This window comes from Topomyia yanbarensis, chromosome 1, assembly GCF_030247195.1.
Source record: "Topomyia yanbarensis strain Yona2022 chromosome 1, ASM3024719v1, whole genome shotgun sequence".
Classification (NCBI taxonomy): Eukaryota; Metazoa; Arthropoda; class Insecta; order Diptera; family Culicidae; genus Topomyia; species Topomyia yanbarensis.
Genome location: NC_080670.1, coordinates 171,844,081 through 171,867,376, shown reverse-complemented (window position 1 = coordinate 171,867,376; position 23,296 = coordinate 171,844,081). Strand labels below are relative to the sequence as shown.

At 40.1% G+C, this 23,296-nt stretch overlaps 1 protein-coding gene across 10 annotated transcripts in view; it reads right to left on the bottom strand.

Annotated features, from left to right (window-relative positions):
- Positions 1 to 23,296, bottom strand: part of LOC131681316 (armadillo segment polarity protein) — a 78,775-nt gene that overhangs the window by 2,322 nt on the left and 53,157 nt on the right. For 9 of the 10 annotated variants that reach the window (XR_009303906.1, XR_009303901.1, XR_009303904.1 and 6 more), the window contains 4 exons: positions 11,347 to 12,977; positions 1,419 to 1,622; positions 958 to 1,230; positions 234 to 327 (listed from right to left, as the gene is read on the bottom strand). Coding sequence is in view for 6 of the 10 variants with exons in the window: in XM_058962068.1 (XP_058818051.1) it covers positions 234 to 327; positions 958 to 1,230; positions 1,419 to 1,622; positions 11,347 to 12,977 (2,202 nt within the window). In the remaining 4 variants the exon portion in view is untranslated. The remainder of the gene's footprint in view (positions 1 to 233; positions 328 to 957; positions 1,231 to 1,418; positions 1,623 to 11,346; positions 12,978 to 23,296) is intronic. The other variant, XR_009303907.1, reaches the window with a different exon arrangement.

Genomic DNA, 23,296 nt, shown 5'->3' with positions numbered 1-23,296 from the left:
TATTTGGGTTTCATTGCGTGAAGCTACTATGGTTTTAGATGGCATGGCAGAATTATGGTTATATGAATCTATGTTTGTTGCTTTCAATTATTGCTCATTGAAACGGACTGAAAAGTTCCATTATATGAACGTATTGTGTTAGTACATATATCTACGCTGGACTGACGTTGCAGTTAGAGTTAAATTGCCCTCCTATCCAGTTACCAATTACTACCGAAAGCAAGTTTACATACCTTGCTGGAATGCACGACCACCGTGCGAGCTGTGCACGCTAGGAGGACCTTGTCCGTAGAGGCCCTCATATCCCTGATCGGGGGAGAGGATGTCCTGTGACCATTACGGTATGGGAGGTTTTAAGATGTGCCGATTGAGATTGTGGATTTTTGGTGACGGTTTTTGTGATGGTAGGTTATAAGAAACACAAAGGTGAAGAAAATAAAGTGAAAAGAAAAAAATACAGAAAACAAGGATAAGTTTTTTTTTTATCGAACCAAATAAACTTCTCTAGTAGTTCGAATTCGCTCTCTGGATTTCCATTTTGTATTCGACAATCCAGTAGCACAAAACATAAACAATTTCCAATCGTCTTCGAACAAGAAACCAATGCCAATTTTTAAATTTTTTATCAAGAACCCACTAAAGACCGCCAACAAGTATAAATTTAGTGGAAAGATCTACGGTTAGGATCAGTGTCTATATCAGCATTCACGTTCAGTTTAAACTTTTCATTCATTTCCATTGTCTTAATCAGGATGTACTTCGAAGCGTAATTCTGCTTCTGACTGTTTCTAATATATCCCACGCTTCATGTTACTGACCACAGGATAAAATAATCCCACCAGTCTACAAACAGTATGATAAACTAAAGCGATTGGAAATTATCTGCAGTATCTTTCGCCGTGCGCTCTTTGCAAACGTTTCGTTCAAACCATTTAACAGCTCGACGCCTATCCTTACCTGCAGATCCGGTCCCATCCCAAGCTCCCCGTTGTTCCACATGCTATCGTCACGGAACACCGGCAGGGTGGTCAGTTCGCTCGAGAAACGTTTTTTGTAGTCCATCGATTTGTCCTCGCTCATCTTGTAGAGGACGGCGGCCGCGTATGTAGCGACACCTTCGTTAGCTGAATTGAGCAGTTCGGTGAGCGGTGCGGTAGCCCCTTCGGCTTCGATCATCTCAGCCACCTCTTTGTCGATGGCGAGTTCGCATAAAACTCCAGCCGCAACGCGCTGGAACGATCAATGGTCAAAAAAGACGGTTAGACACATACTGACTAAGTCAATACAAGCAAAAGAAACACGCCCATTGGACGTAATGAATGATGGATCCCTACAGCATCATTGCGCAGGTGCGTTGCCCGGGAATTTTAACAGTGGTAAAAGCGGGGAACTTTCACGCCAAAAAAAAAGACTCGTACCTGAATGTTTTCAATGTCGTTGTAGAACAGAAGCTGCACAAAGATGGGAATCACATTCTGTTGGCGAATGAGCTGCCGGTTGAGGTCCTCTTTCGAGAGGATATGCAAGGCGCCAACAGTCCCTTCGACAATTTCCTCCATACGAACACCATCAGCGTACGCACCCGGTGGCTGGGAGCCGTTGGTGGCGACCGACGAACGTTGCTGAAACGAATGATAAAGCGTTTTTTAGACAGTGACAATTGCTTTGTAACTATTATCATAACATATAAAATATGTACTCATTTTCGCATAAAGCACTATTAAGGTTGATCTGGGACGGGACTTGCTGATTGATGTTTTCTTTTCCTTTTTTCTGTTCATTCTATCGTTCGTCTCACATAGCCTCTCTTTCCGCCTCACACAGCTTAAATGGACTGACTGGATTTGAAACTACCCCCTGGCTGCATTTGACGTTCGAATCGAAGAAATGGGTTATGTTGAGGCCAGAGCTCAGAAAAATTGACATCCCCGCGGGGCCTTGAAAGAGGAATAAAAATTCGATTCATGCCTGCCATTCGTTCGATGCAGCGCAAAAAAACAGTAGGTGCCAGAAATTGATTTTTGACGCCAAGATGGCGACTTCCGGTTTACCGAAATTATCTATAACCCAATCGATTTGGATATTTTTGGATTGGTCTTGGCGAGTAGGAGACATAGGTTGATATCTGACGCCATGTTGAAATCCAAGATGGCGACTTCCCGGTAACCCACATTCGCTATAACCCAGTCAATAGGGTATTTTCGGAACGGTTTTGACGAGTAGGATCCAAAAATTAATTTTTGATGGCATTTTGAAATCCAAGATGGCAACTTCATGTTTAGCGAAATTCTCTATAACTCAATTAATATGGGTATTTTTGGAAGTTGAAGTTGTAGTACAAATAACTTTAAACAGTTGAATTTACTTGAATTTTAGCAATGTGTTTAAATTGAATCCATTCAAACCCCCAACTCACACCACATCCTTCTCTTCCTCCTCTCACTTTTATTCTCACAAAACACATAAAAATATTTTGCATTGCGCTGGTTTATGGTTGGATCTTATATTCGAGGAAGTTTTGGATGATCGCCCAGACTTTTCATGCGGGAATTTCGGTGAACCGGAAGTCGCCATCTAGAATTTCAAAATGACGTCAAACGTCGACGTTTGTCTCCTACTCATCAAGACTATTCCGAAAATACCCATATTGTGTGAGTTGTAGAGAATTTCTTTAATCCGAAGTTCGCTATCTTGGATTTCAAAATGGCGTCAAAATTCGATTTCTGGTACCTACACGTCAAGACCATTCCGAAAATACCCACATTGATTGGGTTGTAGCGAATTTTGTTAATCTTGGATTTCAAAATGGCGTCAAACATACATTTCTAGCACCTACTCATCAAGAACATTCCAAAAATATCTATATTCATTGCGTTATAGCGAATTTCGTTAAACCGGAAATCGCCATCTTGGATTTCAAAAAGACCTCAAAAAGCAATTGCTGACACCTAATCGTCAAGTTCATTCCCTAAAATCCGATATTGTTAAGCTGCGGGCCATAAGGTGTCAGCTGCCAAAATTAGATCTTTACATTTAAAAATGATTTTTTTTGAAAGAAAAAGTCTAAGTCTTTTGCGTTCAATAGGAATTAGAATATTGTTGCAAAAACCGTGTTACTTGCGAAATCCGTGCAAAAAAAACTCCCAAAAATGTTCTAAGGTCTTTTGCTTCAGGTTTTTTCACATGGATTTTCGAATTAACGCGTTTTCTTGCGCGGATTTCCAATTACCGCGGTATTTTTACGCGAGGCGTATCCCCGCGTAAAAACCCTGAGTGTACATCAATAAAAAAATCGGTTGCGTTACATGGACTACCAACCCGAGCGGATGGTAACTCATGGGTTCAAACACCACATAGCTCCTTGAAAAGACCTTAAACATGGTCCGTGCCAAAATTCACAACCATCAAGACACCATAAAATGGTCTCAATAACCCATAAATGCACCAACATATGGTATTTTATATTTGGTATCACTTATAACTTGATTTCGAAAATGGTCGTTTTATTGTCACCCTATTGCATTCCACTAAGAAGACGGTGCAGTGTTGCTGCACGTTCTTGCTATTCCGTTGACATGGAGTCCGACTGCTGCTGTATTATCGCTTTTTAAGCAGTCGGGAAATAATATCGTTAATTGCTGTGATCAGTCCGAGAGTAACCGTCGGACCATTGGTAAACTTTTTTCGGGTGGGTCTCCAGCTCTTACAGCTCTCTTGACGCGGACTTACAATACCTTTTTCGGATAAGCGTACATATTGTAGGCACCTTTGTACCGTAACTTCTTGAATACTATCCGACGTTCGTCGAATTAGTGGGAGGTCGTTGTTGGTACGGTCTTCTCTCCAGCATTCGTAAAGCTACTTACGTAATAAAATGCACCGCTAGTAGCTCAAAGGGAAGAGTGTCGACTTCGACCATTATCGAAGGAATTGGGCAAGTGACGAATCCAGCAGAGGAAAAAACGGACCATTTTGTGGTAAATAGGAGCGAATATCTTCAATGACGCGTGGTTTCCTCTGTTCGCTAGACCTATACCGTATGTTAACTTCGAAGTGATCATCTCCGTCCCAACCTGAAGTATTGTCGCACGTTTGCCACGCGGAAATTTGACTGCCATTTTCAGAATACGGAGTCTGAATTTGCAGGACTTTCTTACTATCTTGCAATGCTTCCAAAAATGCAACGTAACACCGCGGATCCTTAGTCGGGCTGTTTTCGGGACAGCTACTCAGTCGATGGTAATGTTACACACAAGCTCCCAACGTGCATTACGACTACCGTAGTGGCAGAACTCGTGAAGCCAACATACTTCAACCAGGTTTCGACAGCCTTAGCCGAGGCCTGCAGCTTTCGATGAAGAGCTTTTGTTATACGTCTCCGTACCACTAGGAGAATGCCGTCCTCGTATAACAGTATTTCCACACCAAGTGGAACTATATTGAAGATAGATTGCATCGCGACTAGGAAAAGCGTCACTGATAAAACTAAGCCTTGTGGTACTCCATTTTCCAATTCACGGGTGTTAGACAGGGGACATCCTATGCAAACCTGGAACTTCCGTTCGGAGAGAAACCTTTGTAGCATGTTGATCATTCGACCTTGTATTCACGAAGACTTTAATGTGCGAAGTAAGCCATGTCGTCATATTGCATCTTATGCCACAGGTAGAGAGTGCAACGACGCTATGAGGCTGCGCCTATCGTTTATCGAGAGAGCCTGAAAAGTATGTATCGTATGAGTAGCCCAATTGGCTCCAGCTCGGCGATTAGTCGGCGAATTACGATACGCTCAAACAGCTTTGTCATACAGCTAGTGTGCGAAATCGGAAAGCAGCAGATCCAGAGTCGTTGTAATTGGGTTTTTGAATACAATTAATAATATAGCCAGATCTTCCGAGCAGAAAGAAATATCAATACAAGTCAATGACTAGAAAGCTAGTGATTCTAAATGACTGTTCTCCAAGCATTCAAAATCACAAGCTTTCTAGTAAATGTCGTTACTGCGATGAACCGACCAAGTGCGTTCGATGACTGAGATCCCCAAGCGATGTGATGCGGATTGAAGTTTCCAGGGTACACTGGTTTGCAGTTCGCTGAATAGTGGAAAAAGGGACGTAAATAACCACTGCTGTGTCCTGTACTGGTAGGAAGAGGTTGCCTTCTCGGATCGCAAGGTTACATACTGTGTTGCCGATAGTGTTGGGAGTTCGATTTTAGTAGCAACGTATACTGCCCATATACGCATAAGAGTCCCATATTGAAAAACAGCAAGCTGAGAAAAACGCTGTTCAAAATTTATATTTTTCGTTGAGCCTTATGGATGGGACAACCATGTTGTGGTATTTTTTTTCGATATTTTCTGAACAAACCTGGTAATCTTATTTGTGCATTATGATTCAGTTGTGATACAGAATACAATCCAACAGATATCTCATTTTCGACAAAAATTCATATGGGACTCTTATGCTTATATGGGCAGTATAGTTCTTGCCAACAAAACTCGTTTCTACCACGCTTACAATGACCGTAAGTTTCGTGCTATGAACAACGTCAGCTTGCTTCTGTTTCCGCCAAGATCGCACAGATTTCTCGACAAACATGTCAAATGGTCCTAAGTGCAAATGAGAACCTCTCTTTGTTTACTTTCTTTTTCGAATGTTACGGCGTCATCAAAAAACTTTCCAATATTTTTTCAGGATATATCGAAAATCTCTGATTTCGACTAGCTTAATATGCTAATAGTCAAGGAACGGACGAGTTAAGAGAAAGTAAACAAAGAGAGACTGTCATTTGCACTTAGGACCAGTTGACATGTTTGGCTAGATTTCACTGAAGTGAAAAACATCCGTTGGAACCATTCCTGAGCTACTGTGTTAATGATGTCGATACTCTGAGCATTGATTTGGTGTTGTTGCGTAATGTTTCTTAGCCGGCAGACTACCAGAAGGAGCATTGCAGGGAATGTATATCAGGGAGGTAGGGACAGTCCTCTTCCCCCAGTTGATCCCTTCATGATGAAGTGGGAAAGCCACCGTTGTGGCGCCCACTGTGCGTAATGTCATGCTGGTGAAGCTAGCGTCCACTCCCTCGCGCAGTGGATAATCATCAAATTCAGATCATATCTGTCACAGCTTAGGTCACAACGAACATGCATTGTAAAGCATGAAGTAAATAATCGTTTCCCTGAAAAATAGATCGTTCCGACGGGAAAGGAACATAGAAGTTGTAGAACACTACGATGTAAGCATTTCTATACAATATATGATGAATTATAAATGAATTAATATAATATTCAGTTTTGAAGCTGTATTATACTGCTGTCAAAAAGTGTTGTTCTTCTGATGTTCTAGCCACCGCAACAAACTTCAAAAATCGTAGGATGCTAGAAAATGCTGGAACAACATTTCTAGACTCTAATTTCAGACATAAGTACGAAATTGAACATCTGGAACGTGAAGTACAAAAATTACGGGAAGGGCAGTCGGATCGGAAAAAGCGATGGGAGGAGGAAAAACGGTTGCGACAAAAAGAGTATGACCGTCAACTCAATGAGATACAAATTGAGCATGAACGGCAACTAGTCGATATTCGACAAGAATTTTCTCGTAAAATTCTTGAGAACAGACAGAAATATGCGTGTAAAATAGCCTACGAGCAACCGAAATTTCGTCAACCGTTACGATGTACAGTAAACACAAATCGAATGGAAAAAGATTCCTACTGCGAGCAGGCAAATCAAAATAATACACAATTGGGACTCAATAGAAACGAGTCAAAAGAAACACGAACCGAATCGGTTGTTCTAATAGTTCATGAGAATGAAACTTTAGCTGCTGATGAGTGTCCTTTGTTGAGAACGGATTGCACTGTAACAGTTACAGAAGTAGCAAATTATATCAACTATATACTAAAGAAGCGTTACACATTTTTGGTTTGTAAAGAAAATAGATCTGTAAGCAAAATGTTAACCTTGAGTGAAGTGAACAAAAGCAATTGGCTTATCGTTAGAATTTGGGACCCTGGGATTATGTGCACAGCGAGCTTTGCAAGTAACTGATGAAATATTGCTACCGATATTGCATGCCGCTCGGAAGATGGAGTAGTTCACGGGAGGGGGAATGTTGTGGCGCCCACTGTGCGTAATGTCATGCTGGTGAAGCTAGCGTCCACTCCCTCGCGCAGTGGATAATCATCAAATTCAGATCATATCTGTCACAGCTTAGGTCACAACGAACATGCATTGTAAAGCATGAAGTAAATAATTGTTTCCCTGAAAAATAGATCGTTGCGACGGGAAAGGAACATAGAAGTTGTAGAACACTACGATGTAAGCATTTCTATACAATATATGATGAATTATAAATTAATTAATATAATATTCAGTTTTGAAGCTGTATTATACTGCTGTCAAAAAGTGTTGTTCTTCTGATGTTCTAGCCACCGCAACAGCCACTTTCTTGTCTTCATCCCCAAACCGGTTACTCATTCGATGCGTGCTGGTCACTTCTGTAACAGGAGAAGCCGCAACAGAACCCTGTCGTAGGAATAGTGAAATGAAACTGATCTGTGGCACGTGCCCACAATGCCAGCCGCTATCGAAACAAATATACGATTAACTCCAGACCTACCGTCAGCGAGTGGCATGAGAAAAAAAGTGTAGTTTTCGACATTTGCTGCTTTGACGTTAGTGTTACAGTGATAGCTGTACCGCCCGAAACAGATATCTCGATGGGTTTTCTTCAGGCGGAAGTAAGTTATGTTGTAGGAGAGTATGATCGATGTTGTCGGTAAAACCTGGCAAAATATTTAAACCAGCAGTATCTGCGAGGGGATTGACTATTTGACCAGTCGACGGTCCAGTGCCAATCGCTGTCGTACAAACTACACTATCATGTTCAAAAAAATCGACTGCGGTCGGTACTGGGGAAAGACTTTGTGTAGTTCTACTGATCTCTTTCTGTTTGTTGGGGTTCGCAAGTTATTCTAGTGAAATCGGTGTTACTATCGGACGGTGGTGAAAACACCATCAACGGGTTAGGGTAGGATGACCCGAATGGTTTCTTACTCCGGCTTGCGTTGGAAGGATTGCTACACTTTTCTCACTTCGAAACCGATCTACCTCGGGGTCCGTATTCGTGCATGGGTTGTCTTCGGTATCCAAACGATGATGAAACAGAGTTATTGAAGAGGCTAGCTTAGAGGCACCTCGCTAATCTCTATTTCGTTGTCTGAATAACCCATGGGTGTGAGCTCGTTGGTGGTGGTACCGCTCTGCTTTGGTGATGGACTCAGATTATCCGGTGAGTTTGTCGTGAATTTGCTGAATGGTGTTTTATGCCTTTGTGGTCTACCTCGTTTCCAATCCAAATTGACGCCTGGCGAGTTATTTGTTGATCCCGTTATTGATCCGAATGACTGGTGCGTTTGTTTTTGTTCTTTGTCGGACTGTGGTTTTCCTTGGTTGGCGAACTGTTGTTTCATCTGATGGATGTACGCTCGATTTTCTCGTCCTAGAGTTTGGTCTCTGCTAGAAGGTTTAAGATGTCTCATCCTTCCTCTTCAAAATCAGCTCCAGCTCTTTCAGTTCATTCAGGATTTCATTTGTGCTGCGGCCTGGGCATAACTTCCTTTACTCTTCTGCTAGTATGCGCGCTTCCGCTTCTTTGCATGTCATAACTTCGTATCGCGACTTCGAGCGCTATAATGAATAATAGATGCGAGAGTACATCACTCTGCTTCAATCCATCTCTCCGGCTATTTTAATCCGTGCAGCGTTATACGAATCAGGTTAATCAGTTTTGTCGGAAAGCGATGTTCAAGCATTAAATACCACAGTTCGTTTCGTCTCATTTAATCGTACGCTGTTTTGAAATTCACAAACAGATAGTGAGTCCGCAGTTTGTATTTGCGGAATTTATACAGAATTTGTAGCATGGTAAATATTTAGTCCGTCGTCGATCGTCCTTCTCGAAACCTGCTTCGGTATTTACTGACAAAAGATTCAGCCAACTGATGCAGTCTGCTAAGGGGCCGTACACAAATGACGTAGCTTTTTTTCGGCGATTTTTGACCCCTCCCTCCCCCCACGTAGCATTTGGTCACAAAATTCTAACCTCCCCCTCGTAAATAACGTAGCATTTACCTACCCCCTCCCCCTCATACCATGCAAAGCGCCCGGGAGTTGAAAAAAAATTACATATGTTTTTCAATTATTTTAAATACCTACATGTCCTTTCAAAATGTTTGACGACTTTTATCAACATTTTCATTATAACAGCAAATTGCGTGTAAAATAAGCCCATTTCATGACAAATATAGTGTTGATAGTTTTGTTTTGAATTTTATAAGTCAAAGGGAGCATGAAGAGAAGTTCTCTCAGTTCACAATCGTGCAGCCGCCAATGATTGTAAGAAGCATACGTTCATCTAAATTACTAAATTTTGTTTGGTTGAATCCGAAGTGAAAATTTAATTCAGCTTTCAAACTAAGTCTACTAATTAGCAATATTAGCTAACTAATGTAGCAAGTTAAATCCGCATACAAAATCTTTTTGTATTTTCGCGAACTTGCAATTCCGCGAATCGTAAAATTTACCTCATGAAAAACCGCATCAAAAGTAACTTGTTTGAATTTAAATTTATTTCTCTTGGGAATGGATGATCATTAAATTGTTTTCTCTAAACAATGGGTTTTAAACTTAATGCTACGTCGCACAACTTCTGACCCTACCCTCCCCCTCGTCACACTTCGTCACAAATTTGGTATACCCTCCCTACCCCCCAAAATGCTACGTCATTTATGCATAGCCCCTAAACAGAACACAAGAGAGTGGCGGCCTTGAGGATCCAACCCGAGAACCTTTTTGTCGCGCCCTTGCATCTTACGCCGATGAAGTTTTTTTTTTCCCTTTTCAGATGTTTAGCCACTGCATGCAGACGGCTTGTACTGACCGCCTCAAGGACATGTTGCCACGCTGCGTTCAGATTATCTCTTGTTGGCCAATCTTCGATTCGTTCATCGAGCTTTCAGGTAACACCAATAGTCTAAATATATTCAGTTGCATAGTTCTCGCACGCCTAATTTTATTGGTCAGTCGCATGAATCTTGCGCACTACCAAATAATGAGAAGAGTCGCCGTTGGTGCTCCGAAGATCCTAACATCAATGACGACGGAGAAATATCGTCCGTATATCAAAACATGGTCGATTTGTTAGCATGTTTCGCCATTCGTGTGCCTCCAGATGTGCAAAGGACCAACGCGCTCCTAGCTTTTTTTTCCAACGAAAGACGTCTCGAACCAACTACGGAGGAGTGCAGATGGAAGGAAGTTAACGGTGTTTGAACCACTAATTACTGTACTGCCCATAATTACAAATCAGTCCCTTGTTCTATGGGAATTATTATCTACATGGGACTGACTTGCGATTATTGGCAGTATAACTGTTTGGAGTACTACTCATCTACTGCCCATTACAGCATAAGAGTCCCATGTTGAAAAACAGCAAACCGAGAAAAACGCTGTCCCATCTATTGAGCCAAATGGATGGGACAACCATGTTTTGGTATTTTTTTATATTTTCTGAACAAACCCGGTAATCTTATTTGTGCAGTGTGATTCAGTGGTGATACAGAATACAATCCAACGGATAACTCATTTTCGACAAAAATCCACATGGGACTCTTATGCGTTTATGGGCAGTCTACTACTCATATTTTTCGACATTGGTGAGCTGTGCATGTCGTAAGCATGCCGGACGACAATTCCCAAATCTAATCCAATAACTACAAGATGGATTTATGAAACTAAAGGTAACCAAAGAAAACTTCGGCGCGACGGTTTGCCGTGTTCCGATTGAACTTAAAACGACTTTTTAAAAAGCAAAGACCAGCCCGGCTTAAAATTGAATGGTAAGGTAAGAAGGTGAACAATGTTACTTTGGTCATATGAGACTTATTTTTTGTTGTTGACTTATCATTTTTGTTGTTGAAAATTTTTCTTGAAGGGTCATATTGACAATTGTCTTTTTCTGGGACGTCACAAAGGTGTGCTATACGGTCAACTGAAATCATAGAATTAACCATTTTCCAAAATAATATTTCTAATCGAGAAAAAAGTCTCTGCTGATTACTATTTATCTATCTATAATAGATACCAAATGAAAAACAATAAAAGAAAAATTTGGCAATAATAAAACGAAACAAACAGCCCAACATAATGAACATTTTTGATCTGTTTGTGTCAGTGTTTGTTTTAAAAATAACATCCAATTGATTTCAAGAAAGTTGTTCTATTTTTTAAAAATTATGTATTATATAGCAGCAAAACCTAAAAATAACAATACTCACTCTCTGCGTATCCTGGAACGCCTTGAACAATAACCGCACCAGCAGATGAATCGCGCCATTCTCCCGCAGCGGAGCCGCGTTCAGTGGACACAGTGCCAAATTGCGAATCAATCCGATAACCGCCTTGATCAACGGCCAGCGTGACGGTGGATTAAGCAGCTTCACGATAACCGGAAGTCCGTACCCATTGCGGACAATGTTTTGAGCCGATTCCGACTCCGGATGGCGAGAAGTCAGATGACGGAGAGCACAAACCGCCGGTTCGGTGATTTCTTCGCGATCTCCTGCGTTGATGATGGTGCCAACGAGAGCTTCGACTCCACCCACCTGGCAAACGGTGACCTTGTTGCGCTGATTGTTACAGGTCAGATTGGACAGGATACCGGCAGCGCAAGTAACGACGTTTACGTCGGATGATCCGAGCACGGTGACCAGCCCGGAGAGGAGAGTTTCCAATCCGTCCACCTTGGTGGCAGCATCGGAAAGATTACGCAACGTCCACAGGCAGTTTTGGACTAGTCGTTGGGATGGATTACCCAAATGCATGGCTAGTGCTTGCATACCGCCAGCTTCCACGATGGCTGGCTTATTGCTCGAGCAAACTGATAAAACTTTCAGCACACGGGAGGTTGTCCAGAGAAGTTTCTCGTAATCGTATGAGCGCATGATACGGACCAGTTCGATAGGTCCCGTGGAAGCAAGAATAATTAGTTTACTCTCCTGGTTGCCATAAGCAAGAATCTGTAGGCAATCAGTAACGATGGCTAAGAATTTGACATTATTGCGTTGCAACAAAGCCACCATTTTCTGCAGGCCGCCGGCCAAGCGAACCGCCATTTTGCTACCGTCCTGGTGTAACAACAGATTGTGAAGTGTTGTGATTGCGTAGAAAAGAACAGATTCAACTGGTGAGGATAGAAGCTTGACAAGAGCTGGAATTCCACCGGATTTGAAGATTGCTAGCAATCCCTGGCGATGATGCGATAAATTGTGCAACGTTCCTACTGCTCCTTTAGTCGTTTCCAGATCATTGCTCTGGGACAAAGCACGCACCAATGCAGCTACCATTTGCGGGCTATTCATAATAGCATGGCGTGAAGCTTCTTTCTTGGACAACTGATGTACCATCATGGCGGTTCGGGATACTACGACCTGATCTTCATCGTTCAACAGCTTGATCAACTCCGGGATGGCCCGAGTGGCAAGATCAGCATCATCCTGATAGTTGATCAAATTGACAACGGCATGCTTTAGCATCTGTGACGGTTCCGACAAGCGCTGGACTGCTGTCGGCTGCTGGGGGTCGAATTGTGTCGAGGGAAACTCAATACCTTCCTCGAGTGTTTCGGGAAACATGGCGGCCCGAACACGCTGCGAGCGTGTCTGGCTAAGCTGCTGATTCATATCGTCCACCTGATCCTGGGTGAAGTTCTGCGAGAAGCCTTGATCCATGTCGAACATCAGCGGATCATCTTCCATCTCGTCATCTTTGCCACTGAGCGATGGTACCTGAGTGACCGCACCCGAATGAATGCCGGAATCACTCATGTACGAGTTTTGTTGCCACATCAGCGTTTGCTCCTTGGCCGATGGCATCGGCATATCCGATGTGTTGTAAGGGTTATGTGACACTGTTCGGAAGGGAAGACAGAGAAAAGAGTACGGAAATTTCGATTAATAATTCATTCGAAAATAAGCAGTTTGATGGTAATGTCTCATTCTAAATGGTCGGGATCGTCACCACGTGCGAAACTCGATTTTTTATCATGTGCAACTTATAATAGCAAAATCCAGAGCAACGAGTCGGTACGGTTACAGAGAGTTGTGAAGAGCATAAATTAATATGTCAACCAATCACACATTCTACTTGCTGGCAAAAAGGTTCAATCAAACCGATGTATACGAATACGTGAGGTGCACTACGTGGGAAATTCTGTACAATTATGCATGGGTGACAGTGTAAATTACATAGTAAATAGGAAAACTTTGATGTCACAATTTCCTAGCTTTCCGATTATTGCTCCACGAATGAACGTTCGACATTCACTTCGAACCAAATCCCTCATAAATAATCAAATACCAGCAGCGGTAAACCGTGTGTTCGAGGATGGCTATATTCCACCAGGATGGAATAAAAGGAACTTTTGCAATGACAATAAGTACAACATGGCATTGAAAACATGCCCTCATTTAAATACCCTTTGAATTTCATGAGGCGGAAAATGAGAACGCTATCATTCCTCATCGATGCATCTATTGGTCTACAATTGAGAAGGCATAGAAAGATCGAAGCCCCTCGTACATTGCTTTTGTGAACGGGAGACAGATTGAGACGAGCAAACACACTCGAATGTTTCTTCAAACGGAAATGTAAAGAGCCGCACAAACAAGCTAAGTAGGATAAGGAGTGTGGATAAGGAGATAAATCTTTTCTTTTCATGGATGTCGCCAAACGTTGCTGTAATAGTTAAGGGTGCGGGTAGGCAGTGTCGAAACCTTTCCTGAATCTTTACGAATATGCGGTAAGAGTTTTAGTTGACCAAACCAAATCAAGGGAAACCCCCTTGGGAGACTCGTCTTCCCATTGGATAATCTCTTTGTTATTAAATTATTTCCTTTTCTTTCGAGTCGCTCCGGATAAAGAATGAATGAACGTCTTATATACGTCAGCAGACGACGCTGGATGTCTGGTTTTCCGAGCGTTTAATCAAAGACAAATAAATAACAACAGCTCTCGACAATGTCCTTAGACCAGGCATCTTGACTTTTCCGGCGACCGAGCAACCAACCAGCATCCTGCAGAGAGGGTGAGCTAATTCTCGTTATAATGTTTGGCTTTTCGCGTCTTCTGATGAGCACTCCATCATAGCAAATACGAAATGTGAAAGGCGTTCGTTTTTATCATCAGCAACGCATCGAAGGAAATTGGCTTTGTCTCGGCCACGGTAATTACATCGGACAGAGTACAAATTGATATGCTCTTTCCGGTGGTTACCGGTACCTATTATTATGATGTTGTAATGATTTATTAATTTATTAGTTGAGTCTGAATCAATCCAGCAAAATACGAGCGTTGCAGGCAGATTCGTTAGGAATTATCTAGTCCAGTAGTTCTTAACCTTTTCGTATCACGGACCCATTCGAAGTCACCCTCGATATTTATTTTTTGTATTTAATGTGAATCAAAGCGTTAGCATAACTTAACTAAGTTATCGCGGATCGGAGTGTCTTGTGGATGCAGCTTGCTGCTGCGTGTTGAGAACTTTGTTCTTGGCGGTAATGCATTAGACGTGTTTTCCACTGCAACTTTAGAGGCAACCCTTCGCTCGCGTTATCGTTCATGTCCATGTCATGATCGGTGCAGCTTTCATGATGTTCGAAGTCGGAAGTTCTTATTTGGAATTATCCCCGACCGCTGTCAGTTCATTTACTTCAACAGGATAACGGATTGGAGCTTGTTTTAGTTTGGTTTCGAGCGGGAGTGGCATTAAAGAAGATCGGTTAGGATCTGTGGTCGTACGATGATAGGCAAGGGGGACAAACAACAATTATTTCTTCGTTTTCTTTTGTAGGTTCGGTTTGTGTGCAACACTCGATTAATATTTCAAGAGTACTTATTCAAAAGGTCCTAAGTGACATTGAGCTGAAGTTTCCAAACAAATCCCTATTAGAGAACAAATATGTGTTTTGATGGAACAAGTATGCCAATATAGTCTAAGAACTATGCTCTTTAGGTAAATAATACTGAAAACATGAATTTTTTAGTGCTAAGCGCTTTAGAATGATGCGTCCTTTTGAAAATTATAGGACCTTTCACATAGGTCTTTTTTCGGGCCTCAGAATCATACGACGCTGCACATAAGGCTTTTTTCAGCAAAGGTAGCTCTTACGACGAATATTGAAGTTCTTCAAAGTTTTCGACAAAATGTGCACCGGAATACGAATCTTCTTCATTACTATGATAAATAGTTGCACTGGATTTAACAGAAGTCTTGCAGAAAAAACTTCAGGGAAACTTCAGTTTATATTAACAAACCATTGGCTGGAAACGGTTAAAACCAATGAATGGCATGTTACTTTAAAATAACTAAGTTTTTCAATTATCATTTAATTTATTATACTTTCTAAATTCAACTTCGAAAATAAGTCGCATGAGCAGAAGAAAATAATTTCTTTTATTTTGATGCTTAGGACGTCTTTACTAGGTACCTATGTGCAGTGGGAAAAACATAGAATGAAATGAATCTTGTTTTGAAATGTTTGACGCATAGGTCCTTTCAATTCAAAAGGTCTCAAGTGAGAGATTCCATGAGAAACCGGCCGACCGCAAAATATGACCATCGTCGATTCGAACGAAACTTTGCAGGTGTGTTCGCTGTATGAATCTCCATGATATTCTCTGGCAATTGGAATATTTTGATACAAGAGTAATTTTTCAAAAAGGCGTAAACGTTTCTACGTGTATGAATTTCAATTTTTTTTTGTTCGATTACTGTATTTTATACAGCAAAACTATCTGAGAACGAGTTACAGGGAATGAATACTTCTGTCTGAAAAAAATATACATTGAAAAAAATGTTGTCATTTTTCAAAAAAAAAACAAAAATTTATGATAAAAATTTAAATTGCGAAAAAATCCATTTTTTTTAAATTTTTTATATTTTGTTACCAAAAACCTAAAGAGAAAAGAAACATTTTGATTGTGATTGCATGATGGAGAAAAAATCGGTAAAAAAGTTTTTCTAACAATAACTTCGTACATGTTTTTAAATTTTATACTAATTGACATACAAAATTGTAATTTTATTACAGAATATAATTCTAAGCACCATTTAAAATCAAAATGCATTTAACAAAAATCTTCCAAAATACGATAGTTTTCGAGATATTTGAAATTTTACTACTTCAAAAACAATTAATTAGGGTAATTATGCTCTTTTTAAAAGTTATTCGCGTTACCCCATCAAAAAATGTCAAAAATTTAATGTTTATCGTTTTAATGACGTAAAAGCAACATGTTTAGTGTATTTGGATCATGGAGAAGCTTTCAATAAAAAGTTTTCCTAACAACAACTTTTGACATTTTTTTATAATTCTTACTATTTGCAGTCAAAAATACAATTTTCTTTTTGAATATGATTCTAAACGCCATTTTAAATCGAAATGCTCTTAACAAAAATTTTCTAAAATGTAGTAGTTCTCGAGATATTTTAACTTTTGTTTTAACAACACAATTATTTGGTTTTATTACGACCTTTTCATAAGTTAGTCGCGTTTCTCCATCAACAATAATAGGTTTTTCAAAAGGCCCGTAAACTTTCCTGCAACTTTCTCTTTGACATCAAGGCGATATTGTGAAACATTTTAAAGTTACATGGTTTTTTCGCAATTTAAATTTTTATCATAAATTTTTGTTTTTTTGAAAAATGACGTTTTTTTCAGTGTATATTTTTTTTCAGACAGAAGTATTCATTCCCTGTAACTCGTTCTTAGATAGTTTTGTTGTATAAAATACAGTAATCGAACAAAATTTTTTGAAATTCATACACGTAGAAACGTTTACGCCCTTTTCAAAAGTTGCTCTTGAGTCAAAATAATCTTATTACCTGTGGAAAATATTTAGTCTTGCATGACGGTGAAACGTCTAAAGTTTCATTGGAATCTAAGATGGTCGGTCACGGTTTTAAAGATTTTCGGACGGATCTTCGTGGAATTCCTCAAGTGCAAAATTTCAAAATATGATCATGAAAACTTTGCGACTTTTTATATAATGCTTGTTATTTTGATAAATACTGGGTATAATGAATCCTGGTTTTCGGTATTCGTTAGCTATGTTGTAATCACATGCTGCGCTGCAAAAAACTCAGTTTGGTTACATTTGTCACTAAGGACCATTTGAATCAGCACTCTTGATTTTTTTCTCTTTTGCTAGTTGTCCTACTGGAGCTGTTGAGCTAGGTTCTCGGAAGGGCTCCCCGTCAGAATCACATACTACAATTTGCAGACGAGACAGGCAATGGCGCCCAATAAAACACTGCTTTAGGCCAATTGTAGCTGGCCGTGATTCTGAATGTGATATTCATTGTACGGTTCAGGTATGTGCGGGCGTAGGGACTCGCGAAGGGCTCGAACGTTTGTACGTTAACGTGCTCGATCGCGTGTGCGTTTGTATGTCACGTGTGCTAAAGTGTATGTAACTTCGCGTGTATAAATTGTATTTTATAACCGTGTGCCTTTCGAATATTCGCGTGTGTTCTAGAATGATCGTGCGCGAACCGTGAATCTGATACTTATATTTTCGTGTACGGTTCAGATTCTAGAAGAAAGTGGGTTCTTCCATATCACTAGAGTTCCCAGTCATGTCACAGTACACAGAACGTGTGGTCTAGTGAATATAAGGTTTATTTTTTGGTTGGTCCAACTGGATGTATGTTGATAGAATGAAGAGTTCCGGACGTGACCGATTCATGATCTCGCGCGTTTGCAGGTTCGCGTTTGTGACCGTATTTGTAACTTCGTATGTACATAATTACGTATGTACAAACTTCGTTCACAAAATTACCGGAGTGTTATCAAGTATGCGCGATCGCGGGCATAGGTGTGCGTGGATGGCTTAAGCGTTTGCATGTCGCCGTGTTTTCGCGTGTATGTGACTTCGCTCGTATAAATTTGATTTTGAAACCCGGAGGCCATTCACATATTCGCAGACCGTCATTCATTTAGTTTTCAGTGTAGGGATCACATTCTGACAGGGAGTGAGTTACCCCCTATCACTAGAGTTCTCGGTCATGTCGCCATGGAACGTTTTGTCTAGTGGATATGGGAGTTATTTTTTCTATTTTTTTCATTTTTATTAATTAATATGGACCTAGACTGTTGGTACCGAGGATAAAGACTTCCGCACGATCCCGACTCATGATGGCGCGAGCGCGAGAGTTTGTAGCTTGACGCTTGAGAAGTTTATGAGTGCTGAGACGTTCACCTTATCACCGGGGTGTAATCATGTTTGCGAGTTCGTGGGGGTAGGTTGCTTGGAAAATCGCGAGGGCTCTAACGTTTGTACGCTGACGAGATTTTGTAACATATTTGCGTGTTACTGAATGGTTGCGCGAACCGTGAGTCTGATATCAAATTTTCGGTGTGCGGTTAAAACTCTGGCAGAGATTGGGATCACTTATATCGATAGGGTTCCCGGTCATGTCGCCATGAGACGTGTTGTCTAATAGGTATGAGCGTATTTTCTTAATTGGTCCAGCTGAAGGCATGGACCCAGGCTTCTAGGATCAAGGATAGACTTCCGGACGTGACCGATTCGTAATCGCGTGCACGAGGGCATTTTTGTAGGTTCCCGCTTGATACTGCGTTTGAGAATGTGTGAGTGTTAAGACGTTCACTATCACCATCTTTGCTGACCCAGCTGAAGGCGGGTGTAGAATGGCAGTATAGGACTCGAAAAGAAGAAATAAGAGACAATATGTGAAAGACGTAATAGATTACCCTAGTAACAATTGTGGTTTTATGGTACTCTTGAAGAGTTTCTTAAAACTTAGAATACACTTGTAGTGTGCTATAAAACCAGAATTGCTTCTTGGGTAGACAGGTACAAGATATAGCTGAAGTTATGATCATCACAGGAAAACTATACATTAGTACTTCAAACACTACTAATACTTGAATAACCAACTACCACACATAGCACATCCTGTCTCAATTACCTATTTGTTACTGGTTGACTGTTGGTTATGAGCTGATAAATAGAGGAAAGATATATAACAGAAAAAAGGCTCATATCAGCCCTCCCGGCCTCCTCGATACGCCACTATCAAGGCCTATTGTAATCAACATCTTCTTATATAAATCAAATCCTGAGTAATCATAATGATTGGATTATTAATCGTTATGTGTCCGACGCGGTACCAGGGTACCTTTTTAGGTTTCAATTAATTGCCATGTTTTATCCATAGCTGTAAATTGAAACTTTGTGACGTCTTAGAACTTCACTAAATCAAGCTTTTGGGTTAATAATATTGTTGATATAGTAAGGGGGAATGAGAAGTGGCTCCTGAATTTTTTTACTACGGAACAGTCCGACGTTGGTACCCGGGTACCCACAAAACAGAAATGCCAATAACTAAGGTAATTTCCAACCGATTTTGATACTTTTACGTGTTTTGGATTCAGGAACTCATCCACTTTTAGACTTGGCAAAAATGAATCGGGTAACTTCATACGGTTCCGGGGAATTCGGATTTCGGGAAGCATGTTGCAGTGCTGGGATACTATTTGTGAATTTCAATGGAATACCTGCAACATGGGTATCAAAATTCTTGCAATTGCATCAGTAGGCTGTATCTTGTGGTTTTGGATACCATTTTGGTGTTTTGACCCCGGAACGGACATTCCGGAGCAGGTTCCCGTGGGAGCCGTGAGTGGACATTCCAATTCCATTTTTCAAATTGCCATAGGGTCGCGTAACAATAAATAACAGACTTCCGAGACAATTTGAAGAGTTTTGATACTCATATTGCTAGAACATTATTGGAATTTACAAATCATACCCTAGTACTGGAACATTACTCAGGAAATCCGGATTACCAAGAACCAGATTTTTTCATCCGGTTCAGTTTTACAGAATCAAAAAGTGGACGAGTTCCTGAATCCGAAACATCATTGGCCTGTTAAAGGTGTTTTTTTTTGTTTTTCTGGGCAGTCTAACGTACATGCTTCAAGGACCTTTAAAGCATGTCTGCTTTAGATGCGCATTAAGTGCCATTATAGAGAAAATATAAAGCTGATATAATGCGATCGTAATGCTGTGGGTTTATTCGTTATGCACTTCCTGATATTTCATTTCATTCGAACATATGCAATGTAGCCCAGGCAGCAAAATCACCGCACTTACCGTGACAAGGTACCTCGGTTCGAGACTTACTAAAGGTAATTTTCATAAAACATCATTAAATCTGTTAAGGATTTTCATTGCAATGCATTAGAAGGGAGTCAATTGCAATTTCAAACAGTATTTTTAATTTTTTTCCTTTTATTATACCAAAAAGGAAAAATAAAAATCGTTGCAAAACCATTGCGGAAATGACAACCAATTGTAGTTTTCTAATAGCATGAGTAGTGCCAATATTAAGATTTCAAATATGACATGTGTATGCTGGTGCTATATAATAGCATTAGTAACGCAAAAACGGACTGTCAATCTCTGCATAGTAATAGTACCATATTTCACCTGGCATAATACCAGCATTACAACAGAATATATGCTTTAACGACTCTTTAAGACTGCCCTATATGTAGATCTAAAGCAGATATTAAGCTATGTTATAATGCTTATTAGTTACTTAAATGCAATTTGCGAATGCAGTTGATGAGAATTTGGCTTTATACATCAAAAGAACCAGATGTTCTTCTAACTAGAAATCATTTTTTCAATGGATCCAAAGAGCATTCATTATTAACCTCTTGTGACTGGCTCGGTCCTAGAGTTGGAAGATAGGTCCAACCTCAATTTACTTTAGTATGATGTGTTTTAGTAAATCCTACAAGTTTTAAATCAGGTGAAGGTTTAGTCCAAAGTAATCCGGAATAACTACATTGTTTTTGGATGTTGGGGGTTCAGTTATATCTAAATAGATATAATAAATTTCATTTACGGGACATTGTCATGCAAAGTATCATCTGAAAAAAAAATTGAAAAAAGTCGATTCAGTAACTATGAGCCCGAGAGCTCGGAACCTATTCTCTGCCAGTACTTCTTCTTCGAAGGAAGCGATACTTCGGAAGGCTCCTCAGCTACACTAATAACATACTACCCGGTTGCAACGACATATGTGGACAAACAAACAACTCGTTTCAACTACATTGGATTCGGGCAATTTGTAACAAAAAAATGGTGGTCGCAGTGGCAAAGTTTCCCCTAACAAGGAAAAAAACTACAACAATTTTGCATTGGGGTTTTATCTCTTCCGACCAAAAGTATTAGCAATCGCCATTCGAACTTTATTGTATAACATAAAAGTTACTAAATGACGTGTGTCATTTTGTAATGACGCAGCATCAATAACAATTAGATTAACCTGATTCCCACCATTGTACCATAAGTCACGCCATAATGGCAATTATGAACTGTGTGACAAATATTTGTCATGTTCCGGTTTTGATGATATACGTTCGCCCTTTTATCATACACACTAGCGAACTTGTTGAATAGAGAGAAAAATGTCTTCATAATTTACACCATTGCCATAAATATCGAATCGCTTCAGAAACTCAGCATCATTATCAAGCATACCCTTCGCCGGTTGAGGTTTTTCCTTTTCTAGGGGGTTACACATTTGATGAAGTGGTAGGTTCCAAGTAAACAACTTCCACCACCCGCGTTACGAGCGACCGTACAAATTGCGTTAATCTCGCAAAATACACGTTTTCTCTCGAATCTTCAAATCTATTCAATAGGGGACATATCAGTGAACGAAATCGCAAAAGGGTGCGCGCAATGATATAGTTTTTTATTATCTGCACAATATTTACTTTTATCTTTTTTTTTGCCGTTGGCCTACGGGCGGATGTCGGAGAACCCCTTTTCAGCACCGACGAGTATTTGTCATCGAGCTCATCACCATGAACCGTGTGATCTCTTTCAAGTTTGGTGATATGCCTAGCAACTTCGGTCTGTCGGTTGACAAGATTTTAAATCTAGTTTTTCATCATCCTTCCGAACAGTGTAAAGTGTAAACCAAAGGGGAAGTGGTTGCACTGTTGACGGCACCGTCGGTTTTGCCTGAAGGGGAGTCCAGCTAAATATGCGTACACGGTTACCATCATCCCCTTGCTAGATTTACCCGTGGGGTGGAATACGGTTTGCTATTGTCGTAATTACACAGTAATTGATATTTCTAATAGTGCTCCTTTTATCGGTCATTTTAGCGTACAAATTGATCAATTGCGTTCCATACGGAATTCTAGCGGGAAAGGATTGGATAGAGTAAACCGTGTTGGTAAATGTGATGATATATTTCGTGGTAAATGTAATTAGTAACGAACATAAATTTGTAATGTAATTATGTAATTTGTAATTAGTAACGAACATAAATTTGTTCGTCAGACTTTAAAAGCAAGATAACTACACAATTTAAAAAACAAATTTTTCTTTTGTCATTGACATTACAAACCAGATTTTTGTATGATCCTGAAATAAGCGAACCAACTGATCTCCATCGGAATTACACTCGCATAATTAAAAAAAAACGCTTTTAATCCACCTAACAGTGTGATGATACATTTCTTATAACTCTTATCGCTTTCTTCGGGTATTATATCGATTGAGAACATATAGAACTTGATGCTTCGCAATGTTTTTGATAACACATACTACATGGGATAGTGGCAGGACTCAGAGAATCGCTCAAATTAGCATAGGACAATACCAGGGCAAGAAATCTCAAAGGTTAAACCAATTTAATGAAAAAGCGGAAAATGGCTCATAAAATAGAAATACAAACGAATTATTGCTAATGCCCCGTTAATAACATATATAAATTTTTCAATCAATACATTGTGCAGGGAAAACTGAATTTTCCTTGTGCTGAGTCAAAAAATTCGAAAAGCAAATTTTCGAATGGATTTGAAGTTCATACTCAATAGCGTTTACTCAAATTCCCAATGCGGCTGAGAACAAAGCACTGAAATTTCAGCTCTTGACATCTCGCTACCTCTGAAGTGCATACGTACATAGTTCAAACTTTACTTCGATATCGACTTTTTCTAAAAATGACTTCCCAGTAGTATCTTTGATCTGAATTATTGTCCCTAATCCTAATGCCAAAGAACAAATAAAAAAAAATTCTCGCAACCCGTCATTACTGGAATTTTCTTTTTCACGAAACTTTTCGATAACCTTCCGTCACTTCTATTAAAAATTTTCAAATACTTTATAATTTAC